Source organism: Nipponia nippon, unplaced genomic scaffold (assembly GCF_047370975.1).
Source record: "Nipponia nippon isolate SJK-2023a ecotype South Korea unplaced genomic scaffold, ASM4737097v1 scaffold_9, whole genome shotgun sequence".
NCBI lineage: Eukaryota > Metazoa > Chordata > Aves > Pelecaniformes > Threskiornithidae > Nipponia > Nipponia nippon.
This window is the reverse complement of record NW_028262413.1, coordinates 26,058,576-26,073,293: the sequence shown is the minus strand read 5'-3', so window position 1 is coordinate 26,073,293 and position 14,718 is coordinate 26,058,576. Positions and strand designations below refer to the sequence as shown.

Genomic DNA, 14,718 nt, shown 5'->3' with positions numbered 1-14,718 from the left:
TGAGTGACAACCAGAGGCAGGTATGGTTTCATAAACAGAAGTGGTCTTTTCAGGAATTTAAAAACTTAGCTGTAGTGCCACCGTTAACGCTGTCTGGCACTGTCGCACATCCTCTGCTCATCCACCTTCCACAGTGCAATCACCCAGAGATCCAACTTGCAGCCACTGTGCCCTTACACTTGTGCTGGTCTGCCACTGGATCCAAAACTAAAATGCAAATGCACTGGGGAGCAAGAGAACAGGGTCATCACACCCTGTAATTGCAGTGACAGTTCAGCCTGTCTCCCCTCCATCCAAAGGGAGACAGCTGTACAGCCTCCTCACACCAGCTGTCCCCTGTGCATTTCTCCAGTCTGACACCCCTAGATTTCCATTAGGCAGCAGGAATTTGACCAGAACCTCAACTATCAAGCCTGAACTGGAACAGCTCAACTATTTTCCTAACATTTGTGCGGTTTATATGTAACACACCCTATTTCAGCTGCTTCTTACTACCTAAGAGCATCTCTAAGATGGGGATAGAGGGGTGCTTTATAGACCAAACCTGCTAATATACACTCCTTTCCGTGTTCAGTTTGACAAATCTGAGTTCAAAATAGCTCTCAGAGGAAAAGCTTCATTGAAACGGTAACAGCAACAATGTTGGCCATCACAGCTTGGGTCCCACAAAACCATGGCTTGAACATTATGTACAAGACAGGACAAAACTGGCCTGTGAAATCACTCTCCTGACCATGATGTTACTGCAATTTGAGGAGAATTCAGGGGATTTAACACAAATTCTTGCATCAAGGATGTACACATCAGGAGGAAGAGGTACCTGTACTGATCCTCCATGCCGATCTGCAGCCAAATGAGATGTCAAGTACGAGGTATTCGTCTGCCGGCTTGGCTGGATCTCCCACTCCCCTCGGCGATCTGATGACGCCTGCTCACAAGGTCAGAAGCACGAGAGAAACAGAAGAGAGGGCAAAAGGTGAATGAGGGGAAGAAATAAAAGGGTGTTTGTTAGTGAGTTAGTTTCTTTGCAAAAAAGCAAGGCATTTAAACTTTAAGCTGGGCTAAAATTTCTCTTTACCAAGTGCACCTCATACTTCACTTCAGCGGTGTCTGCAGTAATCCACTGCAGGAGTGCATCTCTTCTCCTCTAGCTGCTAAATGAAGAGAAAGCTCAGATCTATTCAGGAAGTTATTTCTTTACATGGCTTCATTTCCATGGGTTTCAGCATAGAAATAAACACACCAACAGCATGTTTAACTACGTCTGTCAGGTCACACACACCAGAGCACTTGGCGTGGCAGCAAGATCGGATACACAAGCCTGACCTCCCTAAAATACATACTTTCTAAACTCAAATTTGCAACATAAAACAAAGCCACATTTTATTTCACCAAAAGCCAGTTCCACACACTGATTCACCTGTACAGTGCAGAAGGAAACATCCACCACACCTGCTTGACTGGAGAGAGGGTTGGTGGCTTTTTAGTTTTCTGCAGAAAAGTAGATAAGAAACTTTCGCTAACAGTTTCTTCTTCATCCCCTACAGATGCAAACTTTAGGCAATTAAATGATTAGAATTTTATTTGTTTTATTAGAAGAACCACTTTGCACTTGCATGTGAAGCTCCTCACAGGTCACCCAGCTTTGATGACAACACATCCAGCATTCACCTAAGACCCAGGAGGATCTCAGAGCACCTAAACCCAGCTGAAGAAACTTTGCCTAAGACCGGGAAGTGTAAGACGAACAGGTAGGCCTGTATCTGAGTTGGCCTCAGGCCAACAGCAGAAGACGTAGTCAAGCCTGAAGTGACTGAAGAACACATTTAAAAGGTGTCTCCCTGGATGCTGCATAAAAAATTTAAGCAAATGTTTGAAAGCTGAAGCACAAATTTGAAAGAAGAGAAGGCAGAGCAGCAGAATCCCCCCAGAATACAGGTACCTGGCAGGAGGGATGCTGAACAGAGACACCATGGACCTGGCCAGGAAACAAGAGGCTCAAGCAAATAGCCACCAAGTTAGGAGCAGTGAAGCTGAAGGAGCTAACCAAAGAAAGGTGTGTAGCCCCTGTCTTTCCCCAGCACTACTTTGTGTTACTCCCTGCAACCATGGATGATTAGCCCAAGCCCTGGTCTGAGCAAGAGAGAAGCCACAGGGCTCAGTGCCACTGTAAAAAAAAAAAAAAAAAAAAAAAGAAAATGAAAAAAAAAAGGAAAAAAAAGACCACAAGCAGCTCCATACAGGAGAAAGACTCCAGAAATCTTTGAATAAATTTCAACACTAACTAGTAAATTGTCACTCAACTAGAACAGGAGCACATGCAAAGGGAAGCAGAATAAAAAAAGAAGTCTCCTGGCATTTTATAAAACATTTGCTATTGTTCCCTTTGCGTGTGACCTCTGACTCCCTCCCGGAGTGACCCACAGTGCTGCTCTTCCTTCCATTTGGGCACCAAATACAGTTCCTAGGTACTATTTCCCTAGAGGTGGTCTTGTCCAGGCTTGTCCTATTAAATCTTCTTATTACATGTTCTTCCCGTCAGTCTGAGATGCTGCTTACACTTTTTGTACTTGGTGACACACAAAGGAGAAGCACTTCCTTTGGAATATTTTTTTAATGGCTGCAAGTCACAAGATTTTGAACAACTGGAGAATTTAAATGCAGGTTTTAAAAGCTAGTAGAAGTGCTGCTTCTTCCAAAGCACTATGCTATCAGGTCGCTTGGCTAGCCCAGGTGATTAAGTAGTACCATGCTACATCAACATTAGGAGAAGCACCCTTCTGCCTAGGAGCCTGGAAGCAGCTTCTGGGAAAGGCTCTAGAAGCCACAAGAGCCAGATTTTTCTTTTGGTTTTACAGTCAAGTACGTGATCAGCTGGTTCTGAAGCAGGTTTGAGCTGAGCCGCCCAAAACGCAACCCAAGCAGTGACACTGAGGAAGTGATGCCGGTGAAATTGGAGAGCATCAAATTCCCATTAACACTCATCACTTTCCTGCCAGCTACAAAACTGCAAGACAAGACTGGCACCTAAAGGCAGGGGGCAGGGCTCACCCATCTTTGATAGACAGTAAGTATCTGGACTTCCTAGAGGAAAAGGCTACAAGAAGAAGATCACTCTCTCATCAGTGTCTTTACTGGGAAACCAAATATTATAAAAGAGAATCTGCAGTTATTATACTGGGGAACAAAAATAAGACAGTTAAATCTGCAGAGCAAGGCAGTCACTTGACCCAAACCCATGCCTCCAATTCACTGCTCTAGACGTTTATTTTTTCTGCTTTTTCCTTTAGAGAAATCATTTGCTCAACACTTAAAAGGAACATCCCTTGGAAGAGAGTTGTTTATGTTTTGGCAAGAAGAAACTGATTTTCCCTGCATATTGGGAGTATTAAATTATTCAGCATCCTAAGTAATGGTTAGGTTAAAAAAAATGACAAAAGCTGCCATGCAATACAGCATCAAGACTATTTGATAGGCTGAGAAGAACAAGGACTGAAGACTGCCTGCATAATATTTTGGGAATAGGACAGATTTATTTGGGCTCCATACTATAATTTGTGAACTAACATGCTTGAAAATGAAGCCAGGCGTCATTGTCCATTAAAGGAAACAAGATGCCTCATACGTACACAGCGTGAAGGTCTGTTGTCAAAGCGGACAACTAGAGACTGCCACCCAAAAAAGGGAAGTTAATGCATTAATCAGGCAATATATTAAAGCTGATTATTTTACTAGTACTTACAAACCAGTCCACACTAATCAGCATGCATAAATACAGTACTGCACACGTGCTTCAAACAATCCAGCTTCCTACAAGCAACACTTCTAATGAGGGGTATTCATCCTGATGGTAGCTGATGGCTTTAGATGTATTCTAATCTACATTAGCAGCTCTACCATTCAGAGCCCAGCTGCGTGGAACAAGGAAAGCTGAGCCCAGACAGGTTATTACATCTCACACTCAATTCTGCACCCACGAACCCCAGCTCGCGTGAGCTGAGTGGGAGCAGAGGTGGCAGACAAGGAGCTAGAACGGCACACAGCGGTTAGAGGAGCAGAGCGAGCCCAGAACCACTCACTGGGAAGTAAGAGCACCAACAGCTCTAGCTAGGAGCCAGCAGTTGGAGATCTACTGAACTTCTGATCAGTTCTGTTAATACAGAAAATCCACACTCTCAACAACAACAAAATATTACAACTAGAAAGGAAAAAATGTGGAAATTCAAATTAAAAAACTGGCAGTTCATCTGGACCATGACGCCCAGCCTCCCCAAGGGACCCTACCCTGGCAGACGTTTATGCTCTGCAACACTCATGCCGTGAACTGGACACCCTGAGAAGGATATATTGCACGTACAGAGGACATGCAGATTCTTATTGCAGCCGCACAGTCCATGGGAAGAGGGCACCTGGGGGCAGGCTGTCATTGCCACAACTATTGGTCTACTCCATGGTTCATGTGCTATGAGTAAAAGCACCCAAAAGAACATGGTTGGCCAAGTAGGTCAGATAGTCTGACCAGGCTGGATAGTTGAGTTAAACAGCTTACCCACAAACTACAGAAAAATGACCCATTCCAAATTGTACTCCACTTGGTTCACGATCCCGAGGAATTCCACTGGCCGATACAGTATTTCAGCAACCTGTTGCTTTGACAAAATTCTGCTCAAATCACAATCTCTAAGTTAAGCAGGAATTGTGCTTGCCATGACCAAGGCAAGAATCAGCCCCAGCCACCTCTAATGGCATACAGTTTCTGCTTCTCCGGTCCAAGAGGAATTCAGAGAGGTGATGAACAACGTGGCACTGTCGAAGCAGTTGTGAGCAACACACCTGATTGCGAAGGGCCTGCTGCGATGGTCGATCCCTGTGGACGTGGCTGTCTCTTGTTACTGCGGACGTCCCAGAATCTACGTGAACGGATCCCACTGGAGTAGGCTGGAAAACAAGGCATTCGTTAGGAAAAAGCCAGTGCTGAAGATGCCTCTCTCTCTCTCAACACATGCATGCACAAACCTAACTTGTCAGGCTGGCTCCCATTGGGTAGAAGCAAGAAAACATCAAAACACTGCCCAAAGATACTGACAATAACCAAGGAAAATTACAGCCAGGGCTATAAAATCCCCATGATTTGATGTGATTTGATGCTGGACACCAGCACCAAATGTCTTGTATAAAAATTAATTAAAAGAATATAGTTAGGTATCTGTACCAGTGTTAGATCACACCTAATGTGTCTCACATAGGATTATTACAACTGAAAATATACAGACTTGTTTTCCTCATCTTATCGTCTTGCCACTTTTAAAAATCAGGCTTGCATAGAAACAGGACGTGTTAAAATTAAAGCTTCATCTGCTCTATTCTCACCAAAGTCATAATCCCTGCTCACAACATCAAAATCTCCATAGCAACCACTGCAGTTGTCAGCAATAGCATGCTTGTCTTACAAGGTGCTTTTTATCAATTGCCTTTGTAATTAAACAAAAATGAGGAGAGAAATCATGATTCACAAAGGGAATGATTTCTTACGAAGATGAACTGTTTTGGGCACAGTAAACATTAGTAATGCTAAATATAGTTGGGACGGTAAATCAACAGCAACAGTACCAAGTTTAGCACTGAAGGCATTTTATCTGGCACAAGTGACAATTAATTTACAGACGTCTTTGCCCTTGCTGGTGTGTGGTGAATGGCCATTAGCAAGAAGGCTATCAGCAGAACAACACAAAACGCAAGCAACAGGCAGCCAGCGGAAGAGCTTTAGACTTTTCTATCATATTTCCCCATGACACATCTTTTGGCCAAGGTCTTCTTGAGTATAAATGGCTTTTGACAATAGAAGCGATGCAACGAGATCATGATTATGGTCCATCTGGTGTCATGAAACTGCTAAATGGAGCTTGGTTACTCCCACATTTCCTTGCCATGTGCTATAAAGAGCTGGTTCAGCCTCTGGAGTAGGGTAAGCCCAAGATCTTTTGAGCTCAGAACTGCTTTGCTCTTACTGTTCACTGACTATCCATCAGAGCCCTACCCAGATCTCCCATACATCTTGATTAGAACTCAACCATTATAGAGGTCTTCCACCATTCAGTGCTGAGGTAGCAAGTATGCTCTCGTGCTTTAAGATGGATGTCTTTAGATATTGGTGTCAAATCCTGTGCTAGACTAGAGGAAAAGAAGTCTAGTCATGTTCATTGCCACAGGTGGGAAAATCAGGTTTGAATACCCCACCAGGGCAAGCCCAAAGAGGTGGGAAGGGGCCTTCTGCCCCTTAGGGAAACTTCAAGGCACTGCAAGAACCCCCGGAACACAACATCAGGACATCTCACTACGTTGAGCCCATGCTAGCTAGAGAACAGAAATGAAAGATTTGATCTTAAGCTCACTGGCATTAACTGGGATTATCAGGAACAAAGAGCCAGGTGGTGGGGAAGCAGTACCTGGAAGGCAAGACACTGCATTTTGCAGGGACAACTTACGATTGGCCTCCCGACCCAGTCATAGGCGTAGTCAAAGGTGTAGCCTTTCTTTTCAAACAGCTCTGTGAAGATGGTTCGTAAATAATCGTAGTCTGGTCTCTCAAAGAAGTCTAATCGCCGAACATAACGGAGGTACGTGGCCATCTCCTCTGTTGGAAAAGTGGAAAAAAGCAGCAGTGTCAGTTCTGCTCACACATGAGCTCCATCACTTACAAGCCTCTCAGAGATGACACATGCTGGAAATATGCTTTTCAATTAACTCCAACAAGGCTTTTCCAAGGCACTAGGCTCAAAGTTGGTGCTTAAAGTTCGGCTGAAGGCCAGATCACCAGTGATGCAAGTTTTCCAGGCTCTGCTAAATTCAGCTGAGCCATGCGGATTGACAGAAGCTGAGGATATCCAACAAGTATTCACCCTCAGTGACCTACTCAACAGTCTTTTATTGCTAGATGAATCTCATTCAGCTTTCCAGGGCCCTCCTGCCTTGCCCAAATTCTAACAATAGTCTGCTTTTATTCTGAATCTTCTGAATGAGCTGTTATAAACCAAGGTCTGTGTTACAGCATTGAGCATCACACTGTGAGAGAATTGTCTGGGCTGCCAGTGCTACCTCTGGCTTTTCCTGTAAAAGTAGTGGTTTTCAGTAATAGTCCACAATGCAAATCAATTCAAACACTTCTCAAGCAAAGATGGAAGTCCCACCTCTGCTCCAGAGAGCTGCTGCTCTATCTCAAATCTGAGTTCCACAGCTAGTTTTATTCTATACATTCGTATAAAAGAAACACTTAAACACACTGAACAATAAATGCCAACTCACTGAACCTGCCAACAGGATGCTCACATGCCTGTCTGCTCACACAGACATTTAAAAAAGCCACAGTGATTTCATCTGGGGAAGGAAAGTAGATGATGTTTGCGGGCCCCCCCTGGCACCCCTGAGCTCCAGCAACAACTAGGGTCTGGCTGCCCAGAGCACTGTGCTGCCCAATGTCATTACATCAGTCATAGCCTTGAATATTCAAAACAAGACTTTAAAGGGGAGGGGCCAACGTTAATTTACCTGGCGCACACAGAACAGTGGTGTTAAGCTAATTAATTGCTTTCCTGCATCTGGGTCATACTTTGCATGTGCAGAGAACTGAGCCCTGGTAACTCATGTCCTGCCCTTTCCCAGTTCTCCCTTGGCTCACGCCTAAGCCAAGGTAGGATGTTTGAGCAGAGCTCAGTATGAGGCACAAGTCTGTGCACTGCAGTAGGACTGATACACCAGCATCGTTTTTGCCTTTAGCTAAGGCAAAAATAAGAACAGCATTGCTTATCGATACTTAACTCTGTGGCTTGCAGCTTGCATGTCACATGGAAGTAAAAGAGGAAAAAAAGGAGGAGAAGAAAGGTAATCCCCTCTTCCTGCTCATATCTCTGAAAGGTGGAGGACCCATGTTTCAGGTGAGCCAGGAACAGAAGTAAGTTCTCTCATCTCCCTTCAGCCCAGACTTGCAGGTATGACTGAGCTCTGAGGAAGCAGTACCGGGGAAAGAGATGAGAACAGCCAACCTGAAACTGTTCTGCTTGGAACTGGGTGGATTTTGGATGCAAATAAGTCTGGGGAATTAGCATGATTTGAGTGAACAACCACCCCCTTCCAGGCTTGCTGCTCCTCACACTGGGAAAGAGCCATGTGACACAACGGCTCCTACAGGAATGGGGCTGATCGTGGGGACCTGGGTGCTCTCCCTGGTGTCAGGATTTCAAAAAACACCAAAAAAACCCCACTCTGTGAAGGCCACAGGGTACCTGGGGAGGGCTTTAACTTTGTACTCTGCTTTCTTAGCCCCAAGGTGGACTTCTGTTTAACTGGAGAAAAGGTGTTGAGCTTGGCTAGAAGCACATCTTTAGTAATACTCTCCTTAAAACTGTTGTCAGAAGGTGGAATTCAAGGACAGGCACATCATCCCATCTTCTAAGCTGTCCACCTACAATTTTAACACCTGTAAAACCTTCCATTTGGAAAAGAATTAACTCAGTAGATTGAACATGGTCACTTGAGAGAGGGAAAATAATGAAGCCCTCTTTTGGAAGGAAGCCAAGAAGCAAAGCAGGAACACATGGCACTTGACCATTGTCCAGCCTTCTTGATGAGAAGAGTTATGCTCATTTTAAGCCACAGCCACAAGCCCTCAGGCCCCGCTAATTTATAGCGGCAGCTCCAGTTGTCTGCCAGCTAGAGAAACAACATAATGAATACACATTATCCAAATACTTTCTGCCAGAGGAGCTCAGAACCATCATATTTAACAAGGTATGTCCACCTCCAACTGCACTCAAATGGTCCCATTAGGGCTTTACCTGGAAAGTTCTCACAGAGAACTTCAACCGGAGTGTTTCTCTTTGTGTCCCCAATCTTCTGATACCTCTCTTTTAAGGTGTCAGCCTGTAGCGCACAAAGACAAAACAGTTGTGGAGAAAGAGTTCAACCATGTGATAAACGACATGCTGTATGGGAAGAAAAACAAGGTATTTAATACCGATTCTGGGTGGTATCAGAAGATGTTACTTCTAACTGAACTGCATCCCGGACTACACTAGCAGGAATACAATCTTACCCTGTTGTAATTCTCACTATAGATTTTATGCGCCATCAGCAAAGAATACCCAAGGACACATTCAAAACATCTTCAGTATTTGTAAGGAAGGACACTTGTTAGTGTCTTACAAGGCTAATTTCTTACTAGCCCAGTCCTGAGGACTGTATAGGGAAGCTTTCATGGGGCAAGAAAATAAAGCTGCATAAACTATGACTGCACATCAGTCGTAGGCTTAGAGCCATTGGCAACCTCAACACCTTCATAAACAACTGTAAAAGCAGATAAATTGCAAAGGCAATTTGGGCACGTCGGGTTTTTACTGTGTATGATAGAATGCCATCACATAGATAACTAGTTTACATCAGTCACACTTCTCCCAAATCCCATGCTACTCCCATACTACCTCTCCTTTCACCCCCAAAGTGCCTATCACTTAGACAGCACTGATTAAACAGCTGGTCATCAAGAAAATGAAACAATTTTCAGTTAGATTCCCCACCTAAATCCCTCTTGAAGCAGAGAACTCTGCTCTAGTCGGTACCCTAAGAACAGGTTTTATTGCCTCCATTACAAAATATGCCAATTAGACCTGCCAGCAGCAAAATTAGCATGGTAAGATGTTCTCTCAAGACTTTAGCTCCAACAATAGAGACCAAAAGTGTAAGCTGAGGAAACCTAGTAGACTGAAGATGCCATATTCTAGACGAAGCTGAAGAGTCTGTGTTTGTTCTGGTGCTGAAAAAATATAGGACTTCAAGAAGCAGTCAACTAATTCTTATCAAGTTCAGCACTGAACTGAGGAAATTTTGTAGTGTCTTGTCTAAACCTGGAATTATTTTTGAACAATTTACAGGATTAATTTAAAGCAGATGAGTACAACTAAGCCAGAAACAAAATATGTAATGGAATAATGCACACTTACAGAGGTGTGAACTTGAAGTTGAAGATTCTGATTTCTTTCAGAATCACTTCCATGCTTGAAAAACCCTTTCCGTGCTTTTATGAGTTGTCAATGTTTCTGGCACATGTATGATAAGGCTAAGCTGAGACTAACTCTGGATAGATGGTGACAAAGCAGTTTAACAAGGTCTATCATGCAAGCCATTGCCACTGCCACTTTGCTGAGCAGCTTGCAAGCCCAAAAGCTTGTCTCCTTTTTCCAACAGTAGTAACAGGTCTAATAGGAGTTATTGTCTTCATTAATAAACTTTCTCCTAACCTGATCAAATTCGATTCCTTCACTCACTGTAATTCTGAAGTTGAACACAGTAGCTTAATCGTCAGGAAAGTGATGGAGAAGCGAAGATGCAACTACTAACAGTTTCAGAGCCAGCAAATAACTTACTACTAGTTAATTCAGCTGACGGATGTTAGCTGCAGTTGCTGTAACTCAATTGCTTGCAGCCCTCCAGATTGTACATGACATTTCATAAACTTCTAAGCACTGAGTGTCCAGTGTCTCTGGAGAGAAGCCAAGCTCAATACTTCTGCCAGAAAACCAGTTTTTCAAGCTGAAGTCCATCTGCACATCTAAAACCATCAAACTGCTCCTGTTCTAAACACTTTTCACAGATGCAGCTGGGGGATTGTGTGCTGTAACTGGAATTTCATAAACAACCACTGTGTCCCAGTCGCACTCCAGCTCGGGGCAGCTTCACATTACAGCTCAATGGTTTTCTCATTGCCGTCCCTGTCTCAGCCTCTCGTCTGCCTCTGCTGAATCTTCTCTCCAGAGCTGTACCAATTCAGCTAAACTAATGGTAGCTGGAAGTGGCAGGCAACATTTCTATCTTAAAATCTTTCCTGTAGGTAAAGCTAACGCCTTGTCATTAGACTTCAAGGACACAAAGGACAGGACAGTGTTTCTGGCTGGATGTTGCAAACATTTCCCCACCAGATTCTCATTTGGGCAGAGACCGGACAAAGTTTCAAAAGGCAAAACCTAAAACTCAAACGTACCTTCAATCCTTGCCAGGGCAGACTGCCTCGGAGGAAATACATAAACATATGGCCAAGGGCTTCCAAGTCGTCTCGACGACTTTGCTCTAGAATAGAGGAGATGACAATTATTGCTGCAGCTGTGGAAATGGATCTGAGATCTGATCAGCAGCCACACGTATTTCTGAGATAAAGTTATCCTAGGGAAGTTCACTTGCTTTATGAAGCTCAAGCCTTGTGCAAAAATACCTAGAACCTGTTAAAAAAACCCATAAAATATGTAAAGAAAAGATCAGCTAGAAGGCATGAGATAACACAGGAGCTATAAGATACACTGCACAGCCTTAGGTAGAATGGATAAGAGGTGGAGATATTAATCACAGAGGAATAAAGCAGTTCCCCAGTTCTCCTCTGGACTGCCAGCACCAATGGTGCAACTGCGATGTGGTTCTGGATTACGTTATTTCTCTGAACTACACAGGAACAGGCAGGGGACGCTTGCAACCAGCTGCAGGGAACAACTGTGCTGCACAGTGCCAACCCTTTCCCAATTGTTTCTGCAGCTCATCACATCACAGCAGATCAAAAATAGCTCCTTCTAGCACTGTGCCTTGTGAAACCCTTGCTGCTGTTGCCATGCAGATGTTATGATTATAAATGAGGGGGGAAAAAAGGGGGCCTCAAGCCAAAGGAAAAAGCATCCTTAAAATAATCTACCAAAATATATCAAAAAACCCAAGGGAGGATACAAGACAGAACAAATCTGGAGCGCAACAGCATGGGACTGCCACTGTGCCGGGCTGCAGCATGCATGCTTGGGTTCACTGAGCTCGCAGACCAATTTGATGCAACCTCCTCTCCTTCAAACCTCCACTGGCAGGCACATAACGTGCTCCAAAGCTGCAATCTGGAGCAGATCTAGTTAGGCAGCCCACACACCACAGCAAACTGCACGTGAGCTGTCCCTGATGCTGCATCATCTGCAAGAGGAGAAAAAGGCAGCGCTTTGCCCAGCATGGTCCTCCTTCAAAAGCAGCAGCAAATTTAACCCTCAAAAGATGCTGGGGTTTAGAACACTCAACAGAAGGAAACCGAGATGACAGTTCTGCAGGTTACCCTGATACAGCTGTAAAAAGGAAAGAAAAAGAGGATGTCCTGGGTAATTTAGTGCAACGATGCAGATGAACGTCTCGGGAAGATGGTTGAGTGCACCCGTCTTTCAAAAACATTGCTATCAGATTCCTTTATTTTGTTCAGTCCTGAAATGTGAAGGGACCGACTCCACCTGGGCTGGCCTCACCAGCAATGCATCAGCCCCATGAAACCCCTCTGCGCAGAGACAGACCCCCGCACAGCTGGTAGCCAACCTTCCCCTCCTCAAATACACCTGCCCAGAACTGACTTTTACCCTGCACGAGCCACAGTGTGAGCTGCAAAACCTGCAGCGAAAAGCATCCTAAAGACGGCATGTGGTGTACTTCAGAAGCAAGCAGATCTTCTTCCCACATCCACTTGCAGAGCATATCCCTGGCACCAGCAGTTCCTGAGTGTGTTCCCACTGCAGCTTCTCATTCCTCCATCCCTTCCTGACTCTTCACCAGATTTTCAAAAATTAGAAGTTGGGCTCATGCCTCCTTATTCCCCAAAGAGAGTGAGCTCTCCAGGAGATGCAAAAGCCAGCGACGTCTTGATCTCATAGCTGGGAGGCTACTCAAATAATATTCCATTATCTTACTGCTCTTACGAGTTTAAATGAATATAAACATTTAATAAGGTTTTTTGCCTTTCAGCCACAGAAATGTAATCTTCTGGTATGAAAGAAAGCAGTGAGAAGAGGAGATGAAAGCCAGGTTTAAAATGAGTTGAATCATTAATTTCCTCCAACCAATTATTAGGTCAGGGAACATCCAACTCTAACACCTGAAACTGGAAGGTACCGGTACAGAGCTATACTATAAAAATTTATTTGGTCATCATTTAGTACAGCAATTACTACCCACCTACTTGCCTTTTATCAGTGCAGGGTTGCTACCAGTTATTTAGTTCCTAATAAAAACTATAATTATGAGGCTTCCAACATTTCAGCTGTCTCAATTCCTCAAAAGGGAAAAAAAAAGCCTCACAACTGTAAACAGCATCAAGGCATCAAGAGGTTTACAAATGGCTCAAAGGGCACAAGAGAGCTGTAAGCCAAGCTACCACTGGAGGCTCAGCATGGCAAGCTCCCACCAACCACACAGACCTTTGCCAAGATGAGTGTTGATGGACATGTATCTTGCCGTTCCAGTTAAGCTCTTGTGTTCCCTGTAAGGTATGTGTTTTTTGGTTTCCGGGTCAATGTACTCCTTTGCCAATCCAAAGTCTATGATGTGAATGACGTGTTCTTTCTTATTGCCTTGCCGGCCAATAAGGAAGTTTTCTGGCTTGACATCTCTGTAGATGAGGTTCTTCGAATGCACGTACTCCATTCGAGATATCTGCAAAACAATGAGGCAAAAGTTATTCACAAGCAGACTAGCTACCGTGCCCTCCCAGCTAACAAGGTAGCAAGGTTTTGTTAGCCCATCACCAAGCCTCTGCTCGGTGCTATCTCAGGTTTCAGCTACTCTACGAGAAACGCAACAACAGATGGAGCGAACTGAGGCAGAAGTTACGATCAGAGCTGGGTCATGTCCTCCAATACAGAGCTGGAAGAGGAATTTGTCATCCCCTCCTTTCTCCGGCTACCGTACTGTGCTCCCTGACTTTATCCCAACAGAAACTGCAACATCTCTTTCTGAAACGTTACCCACGGGACACAGCTCTTGGAAGGATGCCACGGGGAATTGCAGCAGCCTTTTTGTATTGATTTTAAACATACTACACCAGTTACCAGGAGCTCTTTCCTTGCCCACAGCCTTCCCTTGTTGCTCTGTGTCTTACCACCTTCCTCCCTCGACCCATATGTTGTCTTAGACATGCCAGATTCTTCATGGAGGGGGATTTTTGGGCAGGCGGAAGCCTTACAATCCTCAACGCTGACTAAAAATAATAATAAATCTCATCAGTTGTCAACTAGAAATAGCTGGAATATTTTTCAGCGTTTGACTAACTTTGTTCTGGCAGCATGACTGAGAAGGGAAGGTAAAAGGGCAAGAACCCCACTTCCAAGGTGATGGAGGGCCATTTCCCCTCTAACAATGCACCTTATTCAGATGCTCATCATTGATATTGCTTTTGAGAATAAATATATTGCAGATCAAGTTTGAATAGGTCAGCAAGCAGTTCTCCTTTGGGTTCCTAACTTAATAGATGATTCCAAGTGGAAATAATTCACAATTTCATTTCATTTATTACCTTTTAATTTCTTTTTTTAGGTTTTAAATGAAAACATGTGAATTTCCACTTATGGCTGTCTTGGTCCATGGCAGCCCTGCACACAAGGTGGCTTTGTTAAGCAAGATGCTTCTTTGGAAAGGCCATCTACCTGTCTGCATGCAGGCTTGCGACACTACAAAACCACTGCAAAGCTGTCGCACACTCCAAATTTTGCACTAACGAGTGTCAGTCCACAGAGGTCACTGCCGCACTGTTGCAGTGGACCTCACGGTATGATGCTATCAGATTTGGTGAACATTTAAGGTGAGAGCCACCAGCTGGTCACCCCCCAGGGAGCTCCCTGTGGGGAGTCACTGGTTCCCAAGCAGTTCTGCACTGGGTCGATGCTGGCA

At 44.3% G+C, this 14,718-nt stretch overlaps 1 protein-coding gene across 5 annotated transcripts in view; it reads right to left on the bottom strand.

The window, feature by feature from the left end:
• The window catches only part of CSNK1G1 (casein kinase 1 gamma 1), a 110,928-nt gene that overhangs the window by 11,134 nt on the left and 85,076 nt on the right, over nucleotides 1-14,718 (bottom strand). For 4 of the 5 annotated variants that reach the window (XM_087743878.1, XM_087743880.1, XM_087743879.1 and 1 more), the window contains 6 exons: nucleotides 13,251-13,485; nucleotides 11,030-11,115; nucleotides 8,832-8,916; nucleotides 6,486-6,634; nucleotides 4,834-4,938; nucleotides 821-928 (listed from right to left, as the gene is read on the bottom strand). In XM_087743878.1, coding sequence (XP_087600004.1) covers nucleotides 821-928; nucleotides 4,834-4,938; nucleotides 6,486-6,634; nucleotides 8,832-8,916; nucleotides 11,030-11,115; nucleotides 13,251-13,485 — 768 coding nt within the window. Of the gene's footprint in view, nucleotides 1-820; nucleotides 929-1,420; nucleotides 1,492-4,833; nucleotides 4,939-6,485; nucleotides 6,635-8,831; nucleotides 8,917-11,029; nucleotides 11,116-13,250; nucleotides 13,486-14,718 lie in introns of all 5 variants that reach the window. The other variant, XM_087743881.1, reaches the window with a different exon arrangement.